Genomic DNA, 14096 nt, shown 5'->3' with positions numbered 1-14096 from the left:
AGAGAAGAGAAAGGAAATGAGAGATGAAGAAAGCCTGCCATTGAACTAAACTTGCGGCACTGGGGAAAATGACCAAACTTAAGAGCTTTGGAGAAATCCCGAGGGCTGGAGTTAGACAGATTTTTCCTGTGGGCATCCATGGGGAAGTGGGGTATAATTTGGCTCCCTTCTCTCACCTCCTTCAATCCCTGTGTAGACCCAGGAAACCCTCACTGATTGCTTCATTTTGTCTTCCTTACTTGGTAAGGCTGCTGCTCTCTTCCCAGCCTTGGGTGCCTTTTGCCTTTCAGTTCTTGGGGAGTAGACAGGCTGGTCTTTCATTGCTGGCCCTGGCCAACTTCTCTGTCTCACTGGAAGTGGGCTGCTACCTGCCCACCAGGGCTTGGCCCTGGAAGCTTCCCTCCCTTGCTTTCTCTGCTTGAGACGGCAGTTGAGGGAGTGCTGACAGCCAGCCTCAGAACAGGGAGCCTCTGCTTGATGAAGCAAAGGCTCTGTCCATATTATTTTATTTTTCAGCAAGCCAGGAATACACACCAGGAATGCACACATCACCAATGAGGTATGAATGCCACACACACTGTGGTCCCAGTAAGCACTTCCTAAGTGTTAGCCATATGATTATTACAATGCCGAAAATATATGCCCACTCTGCAGGCGAATGACAGACACACACACCTGCCACCCTGTCACCAATACACAACTGACACTGTACACACACATTTGCAGCAGATACAGACTACACAATTGCCGATGGGCTAAATTTTCACACTAGACAAAGCACAAACAGACACGCACACAGCAGGCTGCTTTCTGTTCTGCAACTCCCCTTAGCCAGATAGTGGAGCAGCCGGGCACCAAAGGCACCCAGACACCAGGCCTGACCAACCTCTAGGGCTTCCTGCTCCAGCTGAGCCTCCCTCTCCCTCCTGCTCCTGCCGCTTTCTGGTAAGCTCCAGTCCCAGTCTTGAGGTGATGCCCCCTGAGAATCCCCATGGCTTAGTCTCCTGCCTTGTAGCCTCTCGCAGGATGCCTGTCCGGGGCGGGGGGCATTCTGAGCAGAAGCCATCTTGGGCCCAACTATACATAACAGGGATATCACCCTGAGGTTCCTACCGCCTGACCACTGGAGGGCTGAAGTGAGAGGCCTGCAGGCTCATTCCCGTGGCACAAAACCGCTCCTGGCCCACCAGCCGGCCTGGACCTGCCGCCACATTGCTGGCCAGGCCCCGAGATAGACGGGGGGGGGGGCAGTGAGGGACACACGGCTGGGTGCGGGGTCTAGTCCCAGCTGAGCAGCAGCCCGCAAGAACCGGCGGATCTATCCTATCAGAAGTCGGAAGTCATCTATCCCATCAGAAGAGTGAAGGCCGACCACCCCCTAATCTGCCTGGGAGAGCCAGACTGCAATCAGGTCAAACGCCTGTGTGCCTGCGCGGAAGCATGGATCTTAATTCGTTATTTGGGGATCTCAGTAGAGGAAGACAGAGAAAGAAAAAAGACTAAATTTCTTCAGCCACGAAGTATGTTCAATCCTTACTGAAACCTCCAAATCTACTACCCATATCTCAAGGTAAATGAATTCTGACTATTAAAAATAATAAAGCAGTCACTTCTCACATTTGTACAGAGGTTAGCAGCTTGCAGCGCATTTCCACAACCAGAATTTTATCTATTAATATTTGGAACAAACTCTTGGCTGTTATAGTTGACTCAAAATCGAAAAGTTTGAGAACAATAATAAAAACACAGCCAGCCCATACACCTAGTACAACTATGTATGAGGTAGAATACAAACTTGAATGGGTACAAAAATAAACCAAGTCCTGCCTACAGTCGCGCCTTGTGAACGAACCACGGCAGAAAAAGTCTTTCTGCTGACGTTAAACAGCCGCAACGGGCCAGTGATGACACAGAAAACAAACAATCCCCAGGAAAACAAAGCAGCAGCGACAGCCACAAACGCCTGCCACCCCGGTTGCTCTCAATCTTTGTTTAACTCATTCTGAAAAAGATAAAATTTTGCTGAAAATCTTCCTTTTTTAACTAGCTGCTGAACTAACTTAGGCGCGACGGAAATAAAGAAGTCCGTGTTAAAAGAAGGAACAAAAAATTTATTCGGGAATCGACAAGGCAAAAAACAAAAACAAAACAAAACAACACAACAAAAGTGCTCTAGTTCTCTCTAGAAAATTTGGTCCCCCAAACAACAAGCTACAGTACAACCAGGTCTATGGTTTTCGGGCCCGGCCAGCTCCGGGCCACAAGCCCGCCTAGGTCGGCCGCTGCCGGGTTTCACATTTCTCCTTCCCAAGGTGGGAGAAGTAGGACGTTTGAAAAACAAAAAGCAGGGAGTACGAGCCGTCCCAGCAGCGTGGGCCAGGCAAGCAGTGATCTCCCTGCCTGCAGGACTTGCATCGGAAGATCCGGGGACATTTGTTTTTGATTTTTTTCTTCAGATAGCGAGAGGGTGAAACTTCCCCAATTGGTAGACGAAACCATCTTTTATTGGATATATTCTCCTAACTCTGAACACAGCTTTTTGAAGGCCCAACAGGAACTGTAACGCAAATCTTCCAGAAGAGAAGATAAGGAATACTAAAGCTTTTGATTTTCATGTTTGGATTTAGCAAACTCCAAGGCCACAATACTTCCCCGGTGAACGTTTTTTTCCTTATTTTTTTTTAAATACTCTCTGAAAAAGCTCCACCGATCTTTTAAACAAAACATTAGCCAGCCGCCGGGGCCCGGAGGTGCCCGAAGCGACGGGACTGATAGCGGAGGAAACGCAGCCTCCCTCCGCGCCGGCCCGCGGTGTAAACCGAGCACAGGCCGCGGAGCCAGGCTGCCCGGGCTCCTGCTGGGTCGCAACCCCGCGCCCCGCTTAGTGGGCCCCGCGGCAAGCGGCTTCTGAACAGCTTCAAGAGGGTTCGCGGAGCAAACACACGTATTGGTCCGTCCCTTTCTCGGGCAGCGCGGTCCCGCCATCAGTCCTGTCCGCCGCGTCTAGCCATGGACTGCACGGCAGTCGGGCGGGGAACGCCAAGCGCGAGCGCACCGACCTGTGAGAGAAGGCCAAGAGGTCTGCGCTGCCGACGCCCGGTCGCACCTCGGCCCCGGGCCCTTTCCGCGGTGAATTTGGGCAGCAGACGCTGGGGCTCCGGAAAGAGACGAGCCCAGTAGAAAGCGCGCAGAGAGGCGGCTTCAGGCCAGGGGAGTGCAAGGGCATAGAGATCAGGGAGGTGAGCACAGGAGGACAAGCTGAGGGGACAAAGAGGAGCGACAGGAGCTGAGGAGAGCGAAAAAGCACAGAGGGACCCTGGGCGCGGGCTCCAGAGGCGGGCCCAGAGGGTGTGAGGTCCGGCTGGCGGCGGCGGCGTCGGCTGCGACCGGGGCCGGCGTCGCGCGTCCCTGCATCCTCGCATCCGTCTGCACCGGCATGCGGTGGGCTCTCAGAGATCGAGGCGCGAATGCAGCGCGCCGGTCTTGCTGTCGTGGTCCCAGTAAGAGCAATGCATCATGGCGAGCTCGGGCTGCCGGGCGCAAGCGAACTGCAGGCCCGGCGCACTGGTGGGCGCGGGCGCCGGGGGCGCGGCGGTGGCTGGGCTGGCAGGGCTGAGCTGGCCCGGGGGCGGCGCGGCGGCCCCGTGGTGCGGTGGAGCAGGCGGCGGTGCGGCGGCCGCGTGCAGATGGTGTGCGTGCGGATGCGGGTGGGGGTGCGGCGGAGGCGGGGGTGCGGCCGGCGGTCCTCCCAGGCCATTGTACGAGTTCACTACGCCGGGGGGCAGCGCCATGCTCTGCACGCGTGTGTACGGCCCGTACGAGGCGGCCGGGCCCGCCAGCCCCTTGACCACAGCGGCCGCGCCAGGGCTACCGGGGCCCGCGGCCGCAGCCGCCGCTGCTGCAGCCGCTGCGGCCGCCGCCATCTGGCAGGAGGCATAGGGCATGGGTGAGGGAGGCTGCGGTAGCGGCCACGAGTTGTTGAGGAAGCCAGACTGCAGGTATTTGGGGGGCGCCAGGTAGCCGTAGCCGTCAGCCCCGGCGCCCGCTACGCCGCACCCGCCTGCGGCGCCTCCGGCCCCGAAGAGCCCCTTGCCGGGCTGGAAGTGCGCGGGTGGCGGCCGGAAGGGCCGCTTCATGCGGCGGCGGCGCCGGTAGTTGCCCTTCTCGAACATGTCTTCGCAGGCCGGGTCCAGCGTCCAGTAGTTGCCCTTGCGCTCGCCGCCGCCCTCGCGCGGCACCTTGATGAAGCACTCGTTGAGGCTGAGGTTGTGGCGGATGCTATTTTGCCAGCCCTTCTTGTTCTTCTCGTAGAACGGGAACTTGGCGATGATGTACTGGTAGATGCCGGACAGCGTGAGCCTCTTCTCCGCGCTCTCGCGGATCGCCATGGCTATGAGCGCCACGTACGAGTACGGGGGCTTCTGCGCCGGGTCCGGCTTCTCCGGGGCTGTCCCACCGCCACCCCCACCGCCCTTGCCTGGGCTCGGCGGCTGCGCTTCTGGCTCCTTGACTGTGCGACCGGTCTCTGGGGCCAGCAGGGCCCCCGCCGCGTCCTCGGGCTCGGGGTAGCTGGCCATCATGACAAAGCCGGCGCGCCGCGGCCGGGCCGCCTCTGCTCTCCGCTGCAGGCGCTGGCGCGGCAAAGAGTTGGGGCGCACAAGTCCGCTTACGGCCGAGTCTCAAACTTCTGGAGACTGCGGATGCCGCCCGCGCTTGCTTGCTGGAGGCCTCTCGCTGCTCTCCACTCTCCTTTCCCTTCCCCTAGGGAGCGGCCGGCGGGAGTGGAGCTCAGCCTCTGGCCATGGGGAGTCCGCCCAACAGAGAGGGGCTCCGGCCTCGCCGCCCCTCCCCGCTCAGGCCAGTCCCCGCCTTGGTGGGTTTTCTTTTCTGCGCTCTCCCCCTCCCCCCGCCCCCGGTTTCCCGAAGCACGACCCGCGTCTCTGGCGGAGCTGCCTCCTGGAGTCCCTAGTGCGCCAGGAGCCTCGCTCTGTTCTGATTCGTATGGGCTCCACCAAGTTCCGCTTGCGTCAGGCGCCTTCGCCCCTATAGCGGGGCGGCCAGCCGCGCACGGGCGAGTTCATCTCCAAGTCACTTTTTGTAAACGCCCCGCACAGCCTGGACCGGCCTGCCCCCGCCCAGCGAGCCTCGGGGGCCCAGCCGACAGCCAGGCTCACGCGCTCTTGAAATCTGCCGGTACTCGCTCTGCGGGCTGGGCCGGGAGATGACGAGGACCCCGGTGGGGTCTGCCCGCACTCGGCCAAAGCCCAGGAAGCTCGGGCCCCAGCGAGGAAAGGCGCTCCAAGCCTCCTCGCGGCTTTCAGGTGAAAGAAAACGACTCCTTTGCTCTGCCGTTTGCTGCCGTCTTGAGGCTGAACTTCTAGCTCGGGGCTGGGGAGGGGCGAGACGGCGAGGGGGCCGGACGGGGTAGGGTGGGGAGAGCTGCTCTGAGGCTTTGGGAAAGTCAGCCCAAAAACGCGTGTGACTGTACGAAGAAGCCTCGGCCTGGCCTGTCCCTCGCGCTCTCAGAGTGACTGGGCTGGAATGGGGCTGGGGAGAGGATCTCTGGAAATAGTCGTCCAGGGGCGCCGCCTGAATCACCTCTGCCTCTCCCTGCGTTGCCAGTGGATCTAGGAACCAGGCTCCTCCTTGGAATCCGTGTACTAATCCTACGGGGTTGGAGTGAAGGTTGGATGTGTGCTTTAACAGCACCAAGTAGATGCCCCTCAGCTATTGCACTAACACAGGCGGGGCTGTTGCCCGGGACTTTGCGGGACTGTGTATGTGTGTGCACAGGGGTCACATATGGAAGTCATGGAGAGGAGCTGTCCTTGAGATGGGTGAGATACCAGGTGCATGTGTGCTGCTCGGAAACACAGGTATGCACATGTACAAGGTGTGAGATTTGTATTTACGAGGTAAAACACACTTATACTGATAGTTATTTAATATGTTCATAAAGTATTAGAGTAAATTTAGCTGGTGGATATTGCATCTTCTCTTTTTCTCCTTTCTTACTTCTTTCCTTCCCCCCTTTCTTCGTTTCACAATTCTTTGATGCCTCTTTCCCTCCCAGTGTATGTATTTTGCCACAGACTGGGAAGAAAAACATCAGGCTGAGGGAGGGACTTGTTCAAATCTCTCTCCTGATGAGACATTTGTTCTCATCTTTTTCCAAAGAATCAGGAGTTAGTTGTCACCTACCTTAAGCAGAATTCTGATGGGAATCCAATTATATCAGCATGTACAGAGATTGTTTCAGGGAAAATCAGGTGTGCCTTTTAACAGTGTGCTCCTTAACAGTGCCTTTTAACTTGGCCTTACCAAAAAGTCTGCAGTCATAAAGTATGAGAGAGATGGCCAGTGTTTTGAATCCTCAAGCCCCAAACTCCTTAATGCTGAGGAGGGAGGCAGGGCTGCCTTATGGAGGAAGGTGGACTGAATGGATGTCATGTAGCTGTGCATTAGTGATTGGCATGTCTGGAGTGGCTGACTCGATGCCTGTCACTGCCTCTTCCTCCCAGGCTGTTTAGATTCTGGGGGTTCTCCTGAAGCCCAAGGAGCCTTCAGTGGCCTGTGGTTCCAGCATCCACAGGCCATCTACAAGTGTTGTCTGCTGCTCACTCAGGCCTCTGATCTGCATTCTGAGATGAAAGGGAGGGAGGACAAGGGTGGTAGCGCTCTTTGGAATTCAGCATCTTGAAGATGACACCAGAGAGGTCAGCAGGGCAGCCCTTGCCTGGTCACAAGGATGAGAGGGAGCAAGGCTATCCCCAAAGTAGCTTGGTTTTTTTTTACAGGCGGTCTCCCACTGCACCCAACAGACATGGGGGAAGCAGCACTTCTGCAGAATCCCTGCTGCTGCTTTCTGAGCAGGAGTGCAGATGTTTTTCTTCTTCCTTACCCCCATCCTTGCCCAGGCTTTGGGTGGGAGTGGTGAGTCAGGTTTGGGGCTGCTGCAGATTGGCCTCAGTGCCTGTCCTCCCCCAGCCAGGGCCTGGGCAGGGGGAAAAACTGCTGGGTCTGGCCCCATCCTGGTGGGGGCTCTTCTGTCCTTTTCTCTCCCCCCCTTTTTTTTCCTGACCACCCAGGCTGGCTTTCTGCCTCTCTCTGTCTTTCTTTCTTCTTCTCACAGGCATTTCCGCTGCTCAGCCGTGCAGCAGCCAGGTGTAACAGCATTGTTGTGTGTGTCATCACTTCCCTGAATTCCACACTCGGCTCCCTTTTCAGCCTTTAAGGAGCCTCTGTGTGTGTGTGTGTGTGCATGTGTGTGTGTGTGTGTGTGTGTGTAGGGGTTGGGGGCAAATGAAGGAGTTCCTCTGAGGGATTTTCAGAGTAGAAAGGAGTTCTGCTCTGAAAATATTGATTTCTGACTGCCCCGTAGAGGAACAGAATCCCCAGCCCTGGTGAAGAAGAGGATGCCTGATGCGTGCAGCCTGGGAAGGGCTGGAATCGGTCTCCCCAAGATGTGCCTTCACATGGCTGTCCGGCATTCGAAGGCTCAGAAAACAGGCAAGAAAATGCGGGCGGGAAGCCTGGCAGAATGATTACTTTCAGGTCCCCTCCAGGCTTCTGCGGAAAAGCCAGGGGCTTCGGGCTGGAGGTAGAGGAGCCTAGGGAGAGAGTAGAATCCTCTCCTTGCCGGCCCAGTCAGAGGTGGGTAAACCGGGCGCTCCAGGAAACGGTGCGGGGCGCCTTGATTTACTTCTCAACCTTCGGAGGCAGGCTGGTTGCTGGCGAGGTCGGGATCTTCTCTGAACAGGGCGTACTGTGCCTAGGTTTTGTGGACGCCAGGGCCGGTTCCTTTTCTCCGCGCGGCATTGGGGCGACGCAGGGCCCTGGCTTAGTGACCTTGGGGCGGCGCTCACCTCCAAAGGCCAGGGTGGTGGGCTGGGCAGAGCTCACTGCCTCTTTGCCCCAGTTTTCCAGGGTCCCGCAGCTGCAATTCAGCAGCCACCGGCGCCTCCTGACCGTGGTCCCACCGGAGCGCCGCCTGCGGATACGGTTCCAGTGAACCGCCGATTGAGCGCAGTCTCAGCTCCCGCGCCTCCTCACAGCCTGGCCCCGCGCCTCGGAGGTCCCGACAGCCGGCGCGAGCAATCTACATGGCTCTGATGGAGACGCTTTTCTCCCCAGGGCCGGGAATCCTGCAACAGCGGCAGAAGCGGCCCTCGCCTCGGGCTCCGGGCGGCCCAGCTCTACTAGGGGAGCGTCGCGGCTGCTCTGAGGCAGGCAGCGCTTCGCTAGAACCGCTCAGCTCGTCCGGTGCCGCCGCCGGCTGCCTGAACCAGGTTCCGCTGTCACCTTTCCTAGCGGGACCCCGAAACACCCGCGGGCTTCCCACTCCTGAGCGGGAGAGAATAGAGCTTGCTGCATCCCTCTGCTTGGAGGGATGGCCTCTGCGGTGCTTGGCTAGCAAAGAGAAGCTTCACTGTGTCTATTAGTACATCCCCATACACCCCACGCCTCAAAAACTGTCAGCACTCACTCCCTCCCGGCCCCTCACAGGGCCCTTTGCACCCACACCTCAGGGACTCAGTGTCCCTCCACTCAGGTCACGTTACTCCATCCACTTCTCTCTCCCTCTGTCAACTCCAAATCCCCTCTAGTTCTCCCTCCCCTCCTACTTCTCTCACACTCACCAGCTGCACATACTAATTCAGATCCTGCACATGCGGGTGGAAAACATGTCAAGCCAATGTGCAGACCCTAAGCCTTTTCACACGCTGCTCACTTTCGCATCTCACGGCACAGAAGGACCGCTGGGCTCCATGTTTACAAGCCTGACTCCGAGAAGCCTGTTGATTCTCTGGTGTCCTTGACCTGTGATTGGGGTGACTGGGCTGGCACCTGGGTGTTTTCATGGTGGGATTGCTACACAGACCACAGAGAAGCTCAGGTACTGAGCACGTTCCAGATACACTTTAACATGCACAAGCCACTCACACAGGCTTCATCTCTGTCTCGAAACTCTGCTGAGCTTGCTGCTCAGACCAGTAAGCTGCAGCAGCAGACACCCACATAGCACCAGGTCTGAAGCCAGTGGGTATTAGTCTGCCTGGTTGGGATTAGCAAAGTCAGTTACCCACATATGTGCTTGGGAGAGAATAGGGGAGTGGAGAGAGAGAGACAGGTATTGAGAAAGAGGAAAGAGAAGCGACCTCCTACTCTAGGAAGAACTCACACATGAGAGCTGCTTCCTGTTGTTAAGTGTCTCTTTGAACTCCCCTCTTTTTCTCCCAGGAAGGGCTGAGAGGCAGTAGGCCAGAGCTCTGGGCTCCTCTTTACCTTGCTGATGTTGGGGTATGAGTCCACTAATACCATTGTGTCCCAAGGACTATGTGCCCCACCGTCAATCAGGCAGAATGCAGGGCAGTTGTCGGCCTTTTTCATGGTGGAGGCCAACTGGGAAAAAGGCAGAAGGGTCTGGGTCCTGGGCCAAGTGAGGCCCTCCTTCCTCCAAAGACCCCTGGGATGCTCTCAGAGGCGGATTCTAGGGTGGTGGGAGCTGCTGACATGTTTCCTCTGATATCCCTCATGACATCTGTGGCCCAAAGCCATTTTGTTCATCTCTGAACAGTGAGTGCCTTGCCAGTAGGCCTCAGGCTTTCTGGGGAACATGATGTGTTCTTAAAAGTTGCCTTGTTGCCTTTCTCCACACCCAGACTGTAAGCACTGATGGGCAGAGACTCTGCCCTCCACTTCTCACTCAGTGCTCCCCACCAGGATGGGCTTAATGCCTTTTAATAGAATTAGAAAATGGTTCTGCTGGACAGAATTGGGAGATGCCACTTTCCTTATAATGAAGTTAGAATTTCCAAGAAAGGGACTGTAGCTGAGGAAAAGCGGTTTGATCATTGAGATCCAGCTCAGGATCTGAGAGTTCTCTGCCATTTGGGGTTACTTGCTCATTATAGCTGCATGGCCATGGTGCTGAACCTTAGGCAAGGACAAGGACACTTCCCTAGTTCCCAATCATGGTGATGACCTGTCTGAAACATTCAAACTAGACTTTACTGGAAACAGAGAGGTCTCTGCATTCAGGGCAGCTGGCTTGCAAGGTAACGCTAACCCATGAGGCGATGCCAGAGAGAGCCCTTCCCCCTTGGTCCTGATTCCTGGCTCAGTTTTCTCCCACAAAGCGGGCACTGCCTAAAGACGATAGGCAACTGCCATGCAGGAAGGCAGTTTTAGATGCCTAGCTGGCACAAAGTCCAGAGGAAGGGAGAGAGAAGGGCTGAGTTTTGTATTACTGTTCTACCTTTGGAGATTTTCCTCATGCCAAGATAGGGTGTGTGTGTGTGTGTGTGTGTGTGTGTGTGTGTGTGTGTATGCACTATAACTTTATGAAACACTTTTTTTTTTTTTTTTGAGACAGGGTCTCACTCTGTTGCCCAAGCTGGAGTGCAGTGGTGCAATCTTGGCTTACTGCAATCTCCACCTCCCAGGCTCAAGTGATCCTCCCACCTCAGCCTCAGCCTCCCAAGTAGCTGGGACTATGGGTATGAGTCAACACACTCAGCTAATTTTTTTTTTTTTTTTTTTTTGGTATTTTTGGTAGAGACAGAGTTTCGTCATGTGGGCCCAACTGGTCTTGAATTCCTGAGCTCAGGGTGATTTGCCTGCTTCAACTTCTCAAAGTGTTGGGATTACAGGTGTGAGCCACTGTGCCCAGTTTTTTATTTTTTATTTCAACAGTTTTGGGGGAACAGGTGGTTTTTGGTTACATGGATAAGTTCTTTAATGGTAATTTCTGAGATTTTGGTGCACTTGTCATCCGAGCATTGTATACGGTACCCAGTGTGTGATCTTTTATCCCTCATCCCCCTCCTACACTTCCCCCCCCGCCGAGTCCCCATTATATAATTCTTTTTTTTTCTTTTTTTTTTTGAGACGGAGTCTCGCTCTGTCGCCCAGGCTGGAGTGCAGTGGCGCAATCTCGGCTCACTGCAAGCTCCACCTCCAGGGTTCACGCCATTCTCCTGCCTCAGCCTCTCCGAGTAGCTGGGACTACAGGCGCCCGCCACCACGCTGGCTAATTTTTTGTATTTTTAGTAGAGACGGAGTTTCACCGTGGTCTCGATCTCCTGACCTCGTGATCTGCCCGCCTCGGCCTCCCAAAGTGCTGGGATTACAAGCGTGAGCCACTGCGCCCGGCCTTTTTTTTTTTTTTTTGAGACGGAGTCTCGCTCTGTTGCCCAGGCTGGAGTACAGTGGCATGAACTTGGCTCACTGCAGCATCCTGAGTTCAAGTGATTCTCCTGCCTCAACCTCCTGTGTAGCTGAGACTACAGGCATGCACCACCATGCCCAGCTAATTTTTGTATTTTTTGTAGAGATGGGGTTTCACCGTGTTGGCCAGGCTAGTCTTGAACTCCTAACCTCAAGTGATCTGCTCATTTTGGCCTCCCAAAGTGTTGGGATTACAGGCGTGAGCCACTGCACCTGGTCCATTATGTCATTCTTTTTTTTTTTTTTTGAGACGGAATCTCGCTCTGTCGCCCAGGCTGGAGTGCAGTGGCGCAATCTCGGCTCACTGCAAGCTCCGCCTCCCGGGTTCACGCCATTCTCCTGCCTCAGCCTCTCCAAGTAGCTGGGACTACAGGCGCCCGCCACCACGCCCGGCTAATTTTTTTGTATTTTTAGTAGAGACGGGGTTTCACCGTGGTCTCGATCTCCTGACCTCGTGATCCGCCCGCCTCGGCCTCCCAAAGTGCTGGGATTACAAGCGCGAGCCACCGCGCCCGGCTTCATTATGTCATTCTTATGCCTTTGCGTCTTCATAGCTTAGCTCCCACTTATAAGTGAAAACACAGGATATTTGGTTTTCCATATTTGAGTTACTTCACTTAGTATAATGGTCTCCAGCTCCATCCAGGTTGCTGTGAATGCCATTGTTTTGTTCCTTTTTATGGCTGAGTAGTATTCCATGGTGTATCTATATCACATTTTCTTTATCCACTCATTGGTTGATGGGCATTTAGCCTTCTTCCATATTTTTGTATGCAGTATAACTTACAGATGGTAAGCAATATACAGCTCGATGTATTCTGACATATAATGCAGTATGTAACCACCACCTGGATCAAGATATGGAGCATTTCTGGCACCTCATAAGATTCCTTCATATCTTTTTCCAATCAATACTGCCTCAAAAGGGAAACCATATTTGGATTTCTATCACCATAAATAACCTTTGCCTGCCTTGAGCCTCATATAAATGGAGCATATAGCACGTATGCCTTTATGTCTAGTTTTTTCTGTGCAACATATTTTTAATATTCACTGGTCTTGTTGCATGTGTCAGACATTTATCTCTTTTTATTGCTGTGTAATATTCTAGTATTTGCTTATCCATCCATATGTTGAGGGACATTTGTTTCCAGTTTTTGGATATCATAAATAAAGCTGCTGTCCACATTGTTGTACATGTCTTTTTGTGAAGGGCATTTTACTACTCTTGAGTGAACTGTAGGAGTAGGCATATATTTAGTTTCAATAGATTCTGCCAAACAGTTTCCAAAGTGATAAAACCAAATGCAGTGATATACAGATAGACAGACATACTTTAACAGGGCCTTTTCCTTATAGATAGCACTCTTTAAAAACCACTATTTACCTGCACTTATTATTACTGTTGTTATAAATGGAAAAAACAGCTTTTTTGTTTTTTGTTTTTTGTTGCACAAGGTCTCACTCTGTCACCCAGGCTGGAGTGCAATGGTGTGATCATGACTCACTGCAGCCTTGACCTCCTGGGCTCCGCCTCCTGAGTAGCTGGGACTACAGGTGCTCACTGCCACACTCAACTAATTTATGTATTTTTCATAGAGATGGGGTTTCGCCGTGTTGCCTAGGCTGGTTTCGAACTCCTGGGTTCAGACAGTCCTCCCATCTCAGCCTCCCAAAATACTGGGATTACAGGCGTGAGCTACCACACCTGGCCAAAAAAATAGCTATCCTTTATTAAGCAGTTATTTTGTGCCAGGAACATTACATGCATTATCTCATTGCATTTTTATGAGAAACCTAAGAGATTGGTACTATTCCCATTTTACACTTGAGGAACCTGAGGCTCAGAGGGTGAGTAACTTGCCAAAGGCCCCCGGCTGATAAGTGACCACTTGACCGTGGGCTCTGAATTTCGCTTCCGTACACGTACCTGTTTGTCCCCGTGAGGTCAGGAAGTTCTCCCTTCCACCTGACCAAATCTAGCCGCCTGGTAAGAGACTCATTTCCTATCAACCTGTAGTCCTCTCTGCATACCTTCTCACACCTAGATTTGAGATCTGTGTACACACACATATGCACACAGTTTCTCTCCCACAGCCACACACACACACTGTGAAGAAGAGGATGGGGGCCAATTTAGTGAAGACTTCAGAGCTTGCCAAGTCCCGGGCTCAGCAACCTAATGGGGTCCCTCTCGGAATTTGCAGAAGATGGACTAAGATTGGACTAGGGACCAGCCTGTTTCTGGATGCTACAGAGGATAATTCAGAGGCTTTCTTTCCCTGGAAAGAGATGGGAATTTGGTCCTCCTCCCAGCATGCTGAGCCAAGCCTATGGTGGGCTTCAGAGGCTGATGCCTAGGGCATCCCTCTGCAAGGTTTGTTGAGAGATGTTGCACTTTGCCCTGGAAGGTGGTGAGTGGGGAGGATGAGCGTGGTCTGAGCAGGGAGAGAGCAGGAAGTCTGGGGAACTGCCCCTCTAGGCACAGTGCTTGACTAGGCCCTGCATGGAATAGTCACTGCAGGAGGGAGAACCAGTAGCCTCCTCCTCGGGGCCATGGGTTACCAAATTTCCAAGTCTCCAAGACCCTAAGCTTGACTGAGAGGAGTGTTGCTACTCTGTGGGTAGAGGCCATATGTGGGTTTTCTGTGCTTTGCAGGTGGCCCCTCCTCAGGCCCCTTTCTAGACTAATTGAGGTCTTGCTGCCCAGCTCTGGGTTTGTAATTGGGGGTAATTGCTGACAGGCTGTTGTGGTGGTACAAGCAGGTTTTTGTTGGGGAAGCACTAGTCAGGATTTGGGGGCTTTGGGTGGGGACAGTCCAGGATCCCGATGTTTCCTATTCCAGGAAGCTCTTGTCCCTGGCCGT

At 54.0% G+C, this 14096-nt stretch overlaps 2 protein-coding genes across 2 annotated transcripts; one reads left to right on the top strand and one right to left on the bottom strand.

Moving 5' to 3' along the window:
• Positions 1 to 2090: 2090 nt before the first annotated feature.
• On the bottom strand, positions 2091 to 4994 carry FOXL2 (forkhead box L2). The gene has a single exon (XM_032143790.2). The coding sequence runs from the start codon at positions 4578 to 4580 to the stop codon at positions 3450 to 3452; it is 1131 nt and encodes a 376-aa protein (XP_031999681.1). The 5' UTR covers positions 4581 to 4994; the 3' UTR covers positions 2091 to 3449.
• Positions 4995 to 5221: 227 nt separating this feature from the next.
• Positions 5222 to 8662, top strand: FOXL2NB (FOXL2 neighbor). The gene is made up of 3 exons (XM_032144020.2): positions 5222 to 5321; positions 7390 to 7509; positions 8134 to 8662. Exons 1-3 carry the CDS (start codon positions 5222 to 5224, stop codon positions 8439 to 8441), a joined length of 528 nt encoding a protein of 175 aa, XP_031999911.1. The 3' UTR covers positions 8442 to 8662.
• Positions 8663 to 14096: the final 5434 nt, after the last annotated feature.

This window comes from Hylobates moloch, unplaced genomic scaffold, assembly GCF_009828535.3.
Source record: "Hylobates moloch isolate HMO894 unplaced genomic scaffold, HMol_V3 SCAFFOLD_22, whole genome shotgun sequence".
NCBI lineage: Eukaryota > Metazoa > Chordata > Mammalia > Primates > Hylobatidae > Hylobates > Hylobates moloch.
The sequence above is the reverse complement of the archived record's forward strand: the minus strand, read 5'-3'. Positions and strand labels throughout refer to the sequence as shown.